General features: G+C 39.3%; 5 protein-coding genes across 6 annotated transcripts in view; 4 read left to right on the top strand and 1 right to left on the bottom strand.

Annotated features, from left to right (window-relative positions):
• The window catches only part of LOC146472187 (uncharacterized), a 155,072-nt gene that overhangs the window by 62,077 nt on the left and 80,457 nt on the right, over positions 1–12,538 (top strand). The gene's annotated exons all lie outside the window — the stretch shown is intronic.
• Positions 1–12,538, top strand: part of LOC146472188 (uncharacterized) — a 118,271-nt gene that overhangs the window by 25,276 nt on the left and 80,457 nt on the right. The gene's annotated exons all lie outside the window — the stretch shown is intronic.
• LOC146472191 (uncharacterized) overlaps positions 1–12,538 on the top strand; it is a 62,802-nt gene that overhangs the window by 28,410 nt on the left and 21,854 nt on the right. Inside the window, exon 1 of one of the 2 annotated variants that reach the window (XM_085119598.1) lies at positions 3,173–3,203. The exons of the other annotated variant lie outside the window; for it this stretch is intronic. Within the exon in view, the coding sequence (XP_084975724.1) occupies positions 3,183–3,203 (21 nt within the window). The 5' untranslated portion in view covers positions 3,173–3,182. Of the gene's footprint in view, positions 1–3,172; positions 3,204–12,538 lie in introns of those variants that run through there. 2 annotated transcript variants of the gene reach the window in all.
• Positions 4,470–8,734, top strand: LOC146472193 (uncharacterized). The gene is made up of 2 exons (XM_085119624.1): positions 4,470–4,952; positions 6,161–8,734. Exons 1-2 carry the CDS (start codon positions 4,733–4,735, stop codon positions 6,733–6,735), a joined length of 795 nt encoding a protein of 264 aa, XP_084975750.1. The 5' UTR covers positions 4,470–4,732; the 3' UTR covers positions 6,736–8,734.
• Positions 8,700–10,913, bottom strand: LOC146472192 (uncharacterized). The gene is made up of 2 exons (XM_085119515.1): positions 10,573–10,913; positions 8,700–9,092 (listed from the first exon to the last, which is right to left on the bottom strand). Exons 1-2 carry the CDS (start codon positions 10,780–10,782, stop codon positions 8,700–8,702), a joined length of 603 nt encoding a protein of 200 aa, XP_084975641.1. The 5' UTR covers positions 10,783–10,913.

The following is a 12,538-nucleotide window of genomic DNA, read 5'->3' as shown; positions in this document are numbered from 1 at the left end:
ATCGCGTGACATGTACAATCGTCCTGTCAGACGCTAATTTGATTTCTTTTGTGAACTCTCATAACTCTTGCTGGCTATCACTGTAGTTAATTTAAGGATAGGGCCGACGATCGAAAGTGAAAACAGCCGGGTTTTTTTTCTTCGGTCATCTTAAAGTTAAGCTCACGTGTCGGTATCCATCGAAGAAAGTTTCCAAAACTGACATTGTTATTTTACCCTATTTCTTTGTTTGTTTGTTGTGTAAATCTCTCAGGTCCAATGGCAAAATGATAAATTAATATAAAGGAACTGTTAGATCAGTGGAGATTTTATATAATTAACCCCCAGTCCAGAGAATAGAATACGTCTAAAAAAACTTACTGTTTTAATAACTTAAATAAACTTAGTGTTTACAACTGGGCCCTTGCTTGCAAATGAGATATTAAGTGAAAAGATATGTCCAGGAAAGATGAGTGATCATTACGAACACTTTTGTCATGGTTTACGGTCTGGTTAAATTTTTTTCAGCGCTCATTTTGCGTGTTGATATAATCTCATACGATTTTTGTGAAGATGTCCTAAGATTGTGAATTAGGTTAACTTGATGGTCTGTCAAAAATTACAGTAACAATACAGTAACTGTTTTGAAGTTTTCGTCATAGAGCATGCTTCCAGTAGGTTGGTTCAGCTGCTAAAATAACCTACTGTACTTTATACAAAATGTTGGACTTATTGATTGTCCATAGTTGCGTATAGGTCATATTTGTAATGCATAATGAAATTGGAGTGACAAATTGGAGTCTTTATTCTTAAGACTGATGTCCCAATCCTTTAGGGTAAACCTTACTCAAGGTGAATTTACACTTTCATGTAATTTTTCATGCATTAATGCATCTGAATTTACATAAGAGGGTAATTAAGCCGTCCATATGTTTTTTCTAGTTTGATTTACGCACATTTATTCACACCTGTAAATGTATGCAAAATTATGCAACAATGAAAACCCAGCTTCATGCATTATACGTAAAAGTTAGTGGGTAATTTCAGTGTTCTATAACTTATTGGTTTTTTAATGTAATTTTAAAGACCTTGCCAGTGTCCTAGTGTTGCTTTACGTGGATTCAAGATGTCAGTGATGATATACTCTGCAGCAACTTTTGGTAAGTTTTTGTTGGTTCTTGAAATCAGTCGCACTGCACATGAAACTACCCTTAACTAGTGCCTTATACATGATGATGTCATGTTTTCTTTCGTAATTTTAAAACAAGGCTTGCTGGTGATGTTTCATGGGAATCTGTAGAGAAATATAGGACACATCGGACATGACTCTTATTGGAGGAAACTTGACTAAAATCACTCTTACTGAGGACAATATTGCCAGTGCTTCGCTAAGGGGAAAAAGTCCTAGTCAACTGACTATTCCTGATGGTTTTCCTGCAGGAAAGAAGCAAAATTAATCAGACTGAAGCAAAGCTAAGTCAAAAAGTATGATGTCTAAACATGTGAAATGCTTGTGTTGAAAATAATTCATTCAATTGAATTAACTCAATCTTTCTTTCAAAATTAAAGTTATATCCAATGGTGGTCTGAAATATGACATGACACACAACGCACAATTCGATTGCGGCAAAATCTTGATATTAATGCCGGTAATATTGATATCGTCCATGATGAGTTCATGTTTCCTACTTACACTCCCCACAGTGGAAGGAAATCCCCAATGGTTGAACGTCCCTACCTGAATTTTCTTTGCCCAACATGATAACATCCTTTGTTATGTGAAAAGTATGTGATGGAAAAATTGCCGGTGATTTTAATCATGTAAAAAATCACTTAACCTGTTATTTAAAGCTGGGCTCAGAGAAAAAATTGAGGTATTCAAAGGGAACTGAAAACCTTTTTTCCTCCAAAGCAGATTCAGCTATTTCCCATGAGAAGTTCAACTTTGTAATTATAGTTCCATGCCATTTCCTCACTTTTCAGCTCAAAAATTTCAATTCTTCAGCATCTTTACAAGTTTTTTCGGTTGCATGTGCATCATGTTTGGAAGATTTCTTTGTTTTTCGTCGATTTTTACTTGGCTGGTGTCTTTCCTGCTGGTTTTTCTTTCAGAACAAAGCAAAACTTTGTTGGTACAGACTCACTTCATAGATTCTAACAATTTGAACCTGATGTTAAATGAAAGAGGAAGCTTTAAAGTGATCGCCTCAAATGCTCAAATACTCGTTCACTGTTGTGTAGGTTCTTACAATCTTTGCAAGCCATTTCAAAAGAAGTTATAGGTCATCCATGTTAACCGATGCCAATACATGTTGTTTCTCTTGATGGCAGAATTATATTTACACCCATAAGCAATGCATCAGTGAGGCATTGTACAGCTCCAGAAAATATCTCCCCCAACAGAAGGAGTTTTTTTTGCATCACCCCATCCCCCCTGGAAATTCCAGTTTAGCTCTTGGTTTTTAAGATCCCCTCCCCTTAGAAATTTCTAATTACCACCTTCCTTAGGGTGGGTATGGATGCTTTCTGGAATTGCACATTTTAAACAACAAACCAACAAATAACATTCCTTAACCTTTCCTATATTCCTCTACGAGTAAACAAACATGAATCTTAGATCACTACCAAGGCTAATGCTTTGGTGTACGGAAGAATGTTTGTGATGCAATCTCACATAAGTGCTGTTCAAGAGTGCATCTTATGACTAAGAACATCTGTAGAAAACTTTTTTGGTTTCTATGAATCACCCATATTTGCAAGTCCACCCTTACATTAACTAAGCTACGGTACATGTAATCCCTTTCGTGAGAAGCTGTTTCCAGTGCCACTCTAGTTGTCTCAACTGGTTTAAAAATTAATTTCCCAGTAACTATAAGCTCATTTTGAATACAAGTTATGGCTGCATTAAGTCTGCTCTTGTATCAGTTTGTTTAAATTGAAACTATACACATGAAGGGATATGTAGTTTGCTTGTAAATCCATTATATTACAAACATTCTATGCAGGTCTTGCTAATCCAGTGGCCAGTACTGTGCATGTACACGGGGAAAAATAAAACCTTGTGTTGTAGGATTTCTATTTGAAAACAATATTGGTCAAGCAAACATGAAATCACATGCAACCACCCTACTGAAACAAGCTGTTATTTCTATTTACAGTTTTAATTTAGCATCAGAGTTGAAGGTTTGTGAAGGCTTCCTGTGATGTCCAGGTTGACAATTAAGGTAACTCTCAGTCTGCCGGTAGTTGAACTGATATAGCTAACGCTCTTCTTGAATATTGTACAGTCAACACACACTATGCGTGTGCATATGCATTGTTGGTCTGGTAAACAAGAGCTAACCTAGGGCAGATGTCCATTCCTCCCCAGACTAAGCTATTACTTTACCCCTGTAAGATGCAAGAGCCCCCAAACAATACAATGTAGCAGACCCCAGTGCACCTATTCACTGTCCCTAAACTAACCTATTCATACTCCTATGAAATGCCCGATACCCCAAACAAGAGCTACATGTAACCCCAGTGCAGGTGTTTACCCTCCCCAAACTAAGCTCAACTATGAGATGCAAAAAACCCCCAAACAATACCTCTCCCCAAGACAAACTAAGCTAACCTTACATCTGTGAGGTGCCCAATCCCCCAAACAATAGCCATCCCCAGGGCAGGTGTCCATCCCTACCAAACTAAAGTTAACATTACCCCTATGGCATGCTAGGCAATACCCCTAACCCTAGGGCAGGTGTTCACCCCTTGCAAACTAAGAAAACTTTACCCCTATGATGTGTCCAATCCCACAAACCATAGCTTACACAGGGCAGCTATTCACTCTCCTCAAAGTAACCTATTCATACTCCTATGAAATGTCCAAATTATACCCCAAACAAGAGCTAACTTCAGGGCAGGTGTCCTCCACTCCCAGACTTAGTTGACCTTACCCAATCCCTTAAACAAGAGCAACCCCAGGGTAGGTGTTCACCCTCTCCAGACTAAGGTAACCTTACCCATGTTATTGTGCCCAATCCCCTAAACAAGAGCTACCCCCAGGGTTGGTGTTCACCCTCCCCAGACTAAGGTAACCTTACCCATGTTATTGTGCCCAATCCCCTAAACAAGAGCTACCCCCAGGGTTGGTGTTCACCCTCCCCAGACTAAGCTAACCTTACCCATGTTATTGTACCCAATCCCCCAAACCAGAGCTACCCCAAGGTTGCTGTTCACCCTCTCCAGACTAAGGTAACCTTACCCATGTTATTGTGCCCAATCCCCTAAACAAGAGCTACCCCCAGGGTTGGTATTCACCCTCCCCAGACTAAGCCAACCTTACCCATGTTATTGTGCCCAATCCCCTAAACAAGAGCCACCCCCAGGGTTGGTGTTCACCCTCCCCAGACTAAGCAACCTTACCCATGTTATTGTGCCCAATCTCCTAAACAAGAGCTATCGCCAGGGTTGGTGTTCACCCTCCCCAGACTAAAGGGCGATTTATACGGTACGATTTTGCCTACGATTTGTCGCATGCGACACGCTTACGCCATGCCTACAACACGAATCGCGTCGTGTAAATCAACCTACAACATCCTTACGACAGACGCACACAACACGAAAAATGTCGTAGGATTTTAAAACATGTTTTAAAATCCTACGACAATCGTAGCCGAGAGCAATGAAAAGATGACGTTTCGTGACGTTTTAGTGACAAAAATTTACTCAGTATGGGGAGGGTAGAGGTGGTATTGCCGACTATTGCGTCAAAATGGCGGACGGAGAGTGTCACACAGAGGTCACAGAGAGTGCTCGTAAAGATAAATCCAAGGCTAAACCGAAGGTTTCTTTCAGCCATGAGGAGACAGAACGCCTAATAACGTTGTGGCAACAAGAAGAAGTGTTGTTTAATTGTAAACATCAAGATTATTTTAAATCCGATCCAAGGCAGAATGCCATCCAGCGACTATTGTTGGCTTTGGATAAACCAGGTGAGAATAAACAAAAACATTTATACAGTAAGCCGTAAAATGACCCATGTAAACGGTGGATTTTTACCATTCATGGCTTAATAATCCGCGGATTATTTAGTCCGCGGCATATTAAAAACCGCGAGTTTTGAGCCGCCGACTAATAGCCCCGAAAAGAGGGGTTCGCGTCTTAAGTGTATGGCCTGGAAAAAACTCTTCTATGTGAAAAATACTGTGTCCGTTCTAACGGTTTGAAATGTTTACCAAACAACGTATGAACTATATGCGTGCTAGGAAGTTAAGGAAAACAACTGAAAACTAAACAACAACTCGGTCTGAAAACTGATCACTTTCCGAAAGAAATTACTCACCTAGTCTTGCTCGAGGCGATGACAGAGAACAGCGACTCATACAAAAAAAACAGTTCAACCAAACACTGAAGCAGTTTATTAATAGAAATATGAATAGCAAGAAGTTTTACTTTACCGTACTCGTAGCCCAGCCACCGAGAACTCGACATGAGTATTTGCCAGAAATTTAACTAGGCAAGTTCGCTTCAGCATTAGTTATTTCCTCTTCAACCTTTTAGGGGCATTTCTGCTACTTTTGTATACCTAAATGCGATTAAAACGGCCAAACAGCCTTGCAGTGGAGTATTTTTGCAAGCTTCAGATGAGCGACGTTTTCAGTTCATTCAAGCATATACAGTTGAAGGAGATTGGACAAAGTTTGACAGTTTAAGAAAATTGGAAACATTTTCTAATCAACAAAGGAGATTTTGAAGGGTTTCTGACTTGCTGTTAGAAAAAGTAATAAAGGAGAATGCGAATGTAAAATTTGTCATTTTGAATACAATTCTGCGATAGGGCTCTTAAAAATGATTTAGGTTGTCAATTCTAATGATATTTTAAACAATACAACAGGAAAAAAACATATAGGAATGGGTTTTAAGCAATAATTAAAAAACATGGAATAACTAGTCGAAAATAAGACGCGAACCATTTTTTTTACGAGAAGTTCTCGTCTTATTTTGCCGCGCTCATATAAATGGGTCAGTTTCTCGTATTAAGGGTTCATTGTTCCTTTCTTGTTCCCGTTTCCTCAGAAAACCAAGTCCAGTATAACATTATAGCATCTGTTACAAATGCATGACACTTTTGCTTGGTTTGGATTATAGGTTTCTCATAATTATAATTAATGTTAATCATATGTTCATTAACATTTCCCAGGTTTAACATCTGATGAGATTCAAAAGAAAATGAGTTCCCTCCGAACCTATTACGGAAAAGAAATAGGAAAAGAGAGGAACAGCAAGACAAGTGGTTCAGGGAGCAGTGAAGTTTACACCCCAACATGGCCATACTTTACAAGTATGCATTTCTTGAGGGACAACATCACGCCAAGAAAGACTGTAAGCAACATGCAGGGCCAACAAGAAGCCAGTGAAGATGATGCAGAAGTCGGCAGTCAGCCTGGTGACATTTCATCTCAACTTACCCCAGAAAAGTGCCTCTTTCCTGTGGAAAACACTCCTGGCAAAATGAAAAAGAAGAGATCTGGCACATCTTTGGAGGATGAGCTCCTGACAACCTGTCTTGTAGAGCTAAAAAAGCCAAAACATGATGCATCTGATGCCGATAGTGTCTTTTCGCAGTACATATGCAATCAACTTAAAAAAATCCCGGATGGGTACCAGAAGGAGATGTTGAAGCTGGAAATCCAGCAATCGATTGTAAAGGTGATGTTACCATCAGCAGCACCTGCAAGGCAACCTTTGTATGATTTGCAGAATACTCTGCTATAAACAACTATGTATGGTGGGGAGCGGGCCAGTCCAGGGGGGGTACTTGGCCTATTTCAGACCAAAACATGTCATTCTCCACACCCATTTTCAGACCTTGCCTGTAAAATCTATACCAATTTTCAGACCAAAACGACTCAAAATCATACACTGTGCGGCGGCACATACCTATATAGCTAAAATAGAGGAGTACCACCTCTGGGGTGGGGAGAGACAGGAGAGATAAATTCCTGGGAGGGGTATACTCGTGTATATTAATGATGTCAGGGGTTTGGGTTTGAAAGTAATAATTATGGATTTTTATTAATTTTTTTGTACTCGTGGTCCCCCCCCCCCCACCCCTTGTCTTTTGTTGCCTCCCACCTATGATTGAGCTTTTCCTATTTCAGAATATGAAAAAATATTGTAAATATTTCCTTTTTCTCTAACTGGTTTCTGCCAAACTATCAATTTTTATGCACATAAATATCTTCCTGCATTCCTTTCAGCCTCTGGTCTTTACTCCCATGTTCCAGCCTCTCTAGGCCTGTTCCCCTCCACTGCATGCATCAGTGATCTGAGACATTTAAATTATTTTGCAAAGTTTAATATATAATTTTGACAATTTATATCTTAATCATTTACATTTTTGTCAACAAATTTAATACAACCTTCTTGTAGACATAATGAGTCACCATGTAATATTTAATATTAATTATAGTCATCAAAAACAAATGTTCATATGTAATTAATTAATTAAATTTTTGTACATTATTTAAAATATATCTACTTAATAAATAATATTCAGAGTTCCAGAAATTTATAAATTACTCAAATCTGTACAAAATTTACATAAACTGTACAGCCAGATATTACTGTGATCATGGTAATTTTAAATTAAAAATATATTTACTGCTTGAAACAATTGGTGCAAGAAATGTCATTTGAATAGTCAAGATTATAACCTGCCAACTCCCAGTTGTCTGCAGTTCTATAAACATATATTTTCAAATTATATCCTGGAGCAATTATTAACTTGAATAACAATTTGAGCTATAGTTTATTCCATGCATGTGCATACATGCTAAATCATGTAATTGCTGCCAAATTTGTCATAATAATACTCTGGGTTTCAAGGGAGTTAAACTCCAATTGATCTCTTTCGTGTAGATGGGACTGCAAACTATCTTCACAGTTCTTTGGAATATATCTTCAGAAGTTTTTAGAATACTTTGGATGTTACTAAAAAATGTAAGCAGTTTAAATTATGCCTTTGACGTTTGAAAAGGGTGGTCGGCAGGTAATATTCTAGACCTAGCGCAATATTACATTCCACTGCCAGGGGATTTGACCTGGTCCATTGAAATAGAGGCACAGTTTGTCCCTCATTTCTTCTGCCCTTTGGGATTGTCGTCCTTTCCGCGAATTTGGCACACTTCTCACCTGGCCCCCAGAAACTTCTCGCCTCCATGACCCTTCATTTACAACTCCATTGCAGTCTTCTCGGTCAATTGAATCAGGAGGGATGTATCTCCCTTCGGCCTTCGATCTTAGATAGTTGTGAAGGGCTATTGTTGCCATAACAACTTTATTCACACTTTCAGGTTTCATACATAATGTAGTGGAAAATACCCGGAATCTGCTTTGGTAAATCCCAAATACATTCTCGCTGACCCGCCGTCCCCTTGAGACTCTATAATTATATACCCTCTTATCTTCAGTGAGATTTCTTTGAGAATAGGGCTTCATGATGTGTTCATCAAGAGGAAATGCATCATCCACAGCAAAATAATAAGGGATGGGTTCATTAAACCCATGAAATGACTGATCTAATGACTGGGGTAATAATGAGGGCTCGGGTAAACCTAATGTACCCTGAACAAGGGATTTCCAGAAAGTTGTATTTCTCAGCACACCACCATCACTGATTCGCCCTTGGCATCCAACATCAACATAGGTAAACTGGTAGTCAGCATCTACAACTGCCATTAATACAATGCTATAAAAGCCTTTATAATTATAGAATTGAGAGCCACTATTGTGAGGGTGTAAGATCTTAATATGTTTACCATCTGCAGCACCAACACAATGTGGCAATTGCCATCGATCTTGAAATAGCTGTGAAATCCTCGCCATTCCTCAGCTGACTTGGGGCATTTCAGATAATCCTCTTGCAAGACATTGTAGATTGCCTCACAAACTTCAGGTATCATGACTGATAAAGCAGAGGAACTGATTCTAAACTGGTATTGTAAGCTGGCAAAGGATTCACCAGTTGCCAAAAACCGCAAGGTAACGGCAAGTCGTTCACCAGGTGGTATTGGCTCTCTCATGGAGGTTGTCTTCTTTTCAATCAATGGGGACACTTTCTGAAGGAGCTCCTAGGATCAAGTTAGATTTTAGAGATTAGTTTATTAACCATTTATTTTCAAGTTATTTATTGAACAAAATAAAGATTTGGCAGTTTGTTACAATTGATTTTGAATGATAATGTAGACAAATCATATATTTAAACATGTACATGCAGCTTTGCATGGATTGTGTAAAATTAAAAATATATCCATTTCCAGTAATTTGTTCTTTAAACTATTAATCAAATGGTCTGTCCTCTTTAATGTTTCCTCTTAATAATTCTACTGGCTGGAAAGATAGTAAACTTCAACCAACTCGTAATTTTAATCGTGGTGCAAAACAATATGCTTACCACTGAGGAAACAAACACAATATTATTCAAAGCGATCGAGGAAACAAATTCTTTTAATTTTCTGTCTATACACAAGTCTTAATCAAGAATTGGAACAGGTAAAGTTGTTTTCTCCTGACGAAAAGGCGACTAAAGGCTAAACCTGGGGCTAACAGTAAATCACACACTTTTGCCATCGAAAGTCAATTGTGTGGTTCCAGAAAATATCCATATACCCGAGGTGGGTCATTGGAGATTCCGAGGGGATGGGGGCCTTAAAGGGCAAGAAGAGAAGTTAAACTGGTGGGGGGAGGTACAAGCCAAAAAATCCTCCTAGGGGGAGTATGGATATTTTCTGAAACAACACATTACAGACAAATTTGGTTTGTTTCTTAGCTCTAGACAAAGGAATTAACAGCATGAAATTCAAGGGTTTGCAGTTACACCAGAATGGTCGTCAATCGTTTATTAGGAGGTTAATAAACATTAAGAAATTCTGCCATTCCGTCATTTCGTTCCGTGTTTAGGATTTCGGGGCAAATTCCGCCATTCCGCAGTTGCGCAGTTCCGCCATTCCACGATTCCTCTCTTTGCGCGGTTCACCCACTGAGAGTTGGATCTAGTCTGAATAATACGCGTAAATGCCAGTATAAAAATCTTGTTTTAGGAGATTTCATTCAAACAGTACATTAATCGGTTCATTTTCGTAATAAACGATGAAAAATAAACTTAATTTCTCGGCCAAAACGACGGTTCTTTTCCAGGGTTTGTCTTTGTTTATGTACTCGCCGTCACGGGAAGCTAATTTTGACGTTTTGATAGCCGCGTCTCATAACATCTCTTTTTTAAACATGTACGCCAAGTTTCGAGAAAAAAATAACAAGTTAAAATTTCTTCTCATTTTCGCCGCTTTAGCCCTTGGATGATCGACAGATTTCTTGAACTGCGTGCACATTTGAGGATTGATATAAAGTGATGAAAACACATTTTTGTGCTCGCGACCTCGACCAAACACATTACGTGCTGGCGACAACTCAGCGTTAAAAAAAGTTACCGCTTCTTATCACCGCTATCGATCGGCTATTTTGCCTTGAAATGGTTTTCCGAAGGTAAATGTTCTAAAGTCAGTTTATTGCGCTGTAAATTAAGTTTATGAGAAGTCAACAAGCGATAATTACCTCAAATGTCGCGGTGTCCATCCTCAAATACCTACGATAGTTTAACTCGTCTTCTAATCGGAGTTCCTCCATCAACTGCCGGAAAACCCCTTTCTCCCATCTTCGCTGTAACCATTTCTTCTCTCTGACTTCTCGTACCTTTCGCCGTTTTTTTCTTTTCTTGCACAAAACAGCAACAGCCACAGCCAACACAGCGCGCGTGTCGGCCATTTTGACAACATTGTATGCGACTTTTGCGTTGTCGTAAGTGAAATGTCGTGCGCGTGTGAATGGTAGTTACGACATGTCGTAAGCTTGTCGCGAGCATATCGCATGCGACAAATCGTACCGTCTAAATCGCCCTTAAGCTAACCTTACCCATGTTATTGTGCCCAATCCCCTAACCAAGAGCTACCGCCAGGGTAGGTGTTCACCCTCGCCTTCAGAGCGGAAAAACGTTCTGCGCAATTTTTCTGCGCATATCCGTTCGCGGGCGCAAGTAAACTGAAAACGCTCGATTCTGTTGTATTGTTGAGCAGTGGCTTTTGTGGTAAAAATACATTTTACCATCTACGTTTTGTCCAATTTCATCAAATATGCTATAAAAACGGACCGGGCATTTTACCAACACCGTGTAAGGACAAGAACGAAAACTGGACTTGCGGTTCAGGTTCCGGTACATGACTATAAAAACAGCAAAGGGGCACTTCTTTCGTAACTATGCTACACGAGCTTCATCTCTATTTAATTCTCTATGTTTCTCATTACAAGACAATTCATATTTGGCGTCAGCACAACTGAAATTGAAATAAAATTCTATTTAAAAACTGTTGCAGCTGGTCAACCTCTGCTCACTGGATCCATTTATTTATTTTTTTCGTTTCTAAAACAAAATTGCGCGACGAGTGAATGATGGCAAGAGTGCGACCACGGAAGACTTTGTGAAACAAATTCAAAATCCTCGCTAAGCACAGTGACAAAAGGGATTATTTGCGAAGTTTCCGCAACTAAAGATATTTTTCCTGCCTTCAGTTGACCTGTGCAGATAAATATTGTTACACATCGATCAATTGTGTAATTGACCTGAGCCTACTAGATGGATGCACACACACCGTGTCAAAAACAAACTTTTTTATTGTGTTTATCATGATCAACTTTTAGCTAATTATACTGGACCGCAAGTAGCGAAAGCTAATCAGGGCGGGCAGTGAAAGACAAAAAGAAATATAGAATATATTGAAGAGACATAAACTAAACTATAGGAAATAAAACAGTACAATATCCTAAGAGATCGAAAGTATTAGACGCATCACATGAAATTGTTCCCTCGACACCGATAATTAGATCCTTGCGAGAAAATTAAAAATCCACTCTGGCAAGCAATTATATACTTTGGCAAACTCAGTAATTAACGATTAACTATTTTTCTACTCAGGGTTGAGCTCTCGACCTTAAATATTCAGGGGTTTGCTTATATAGTCGCTTTTTGTAAAAAAGGTCCATGACAATAACAGACCCGTAGAGGCGATTTGTTTACACGCCGCGGGAACAATGAAGGTTTGAAAATCTTTCTTAAAGTCTAAGAAGCCCTAAGAAAATCGAACCACAGCAAGGTTACATCTGCAGCTATCTTCTTGTGTGGGATAATTATCGCTACTTACCGAGATATCTGCGGTAGCATAGTAACTTGTTGAAAATAAGAAAATTAAAATTGCCGCCATTTTTGAAACTTTTGGTGCCCAGCCCTCACGCAGAGTTCGCGCATGCTTTTTGCGTTTTTCCGCTCTGAAACCCTCGCCAGACTAAACCAACCTTACCCATGTTATTGTGCCCAATCCCCAGGGGCGGGGGAGAACACTCCATAGCGCCTGGCACTTTTTTTGTATCTGAATCATCCAACAAAAGTTGACGTCACATCCGGTCAAATTGGCGCCCAGCAGCCTGTCTCGGCGAAGTCCAATGATGGCGTCCGGGTCGGGCATGATTT

Source organism: Pavona decussata, unplaced genomic scaffold (genome assembly GCF_977016875.1).
Source record: "Pavona decussata unplaced genomic scaffold, jaPavDecu1.1 SCAFFOLD_100, whole genome shotgun sequence".
Classification (NCBI taxonomy): Eukaryota; Metazoa; Cnidaria; class Anthozoa; order Scleractinia; family Agariciidae; genus Pavona; species Pavona decussata.
Note: the sequence above shows the minus strand (reverse complement) of the source record. Positions and strands in the feature narration are given on the sequence as shown.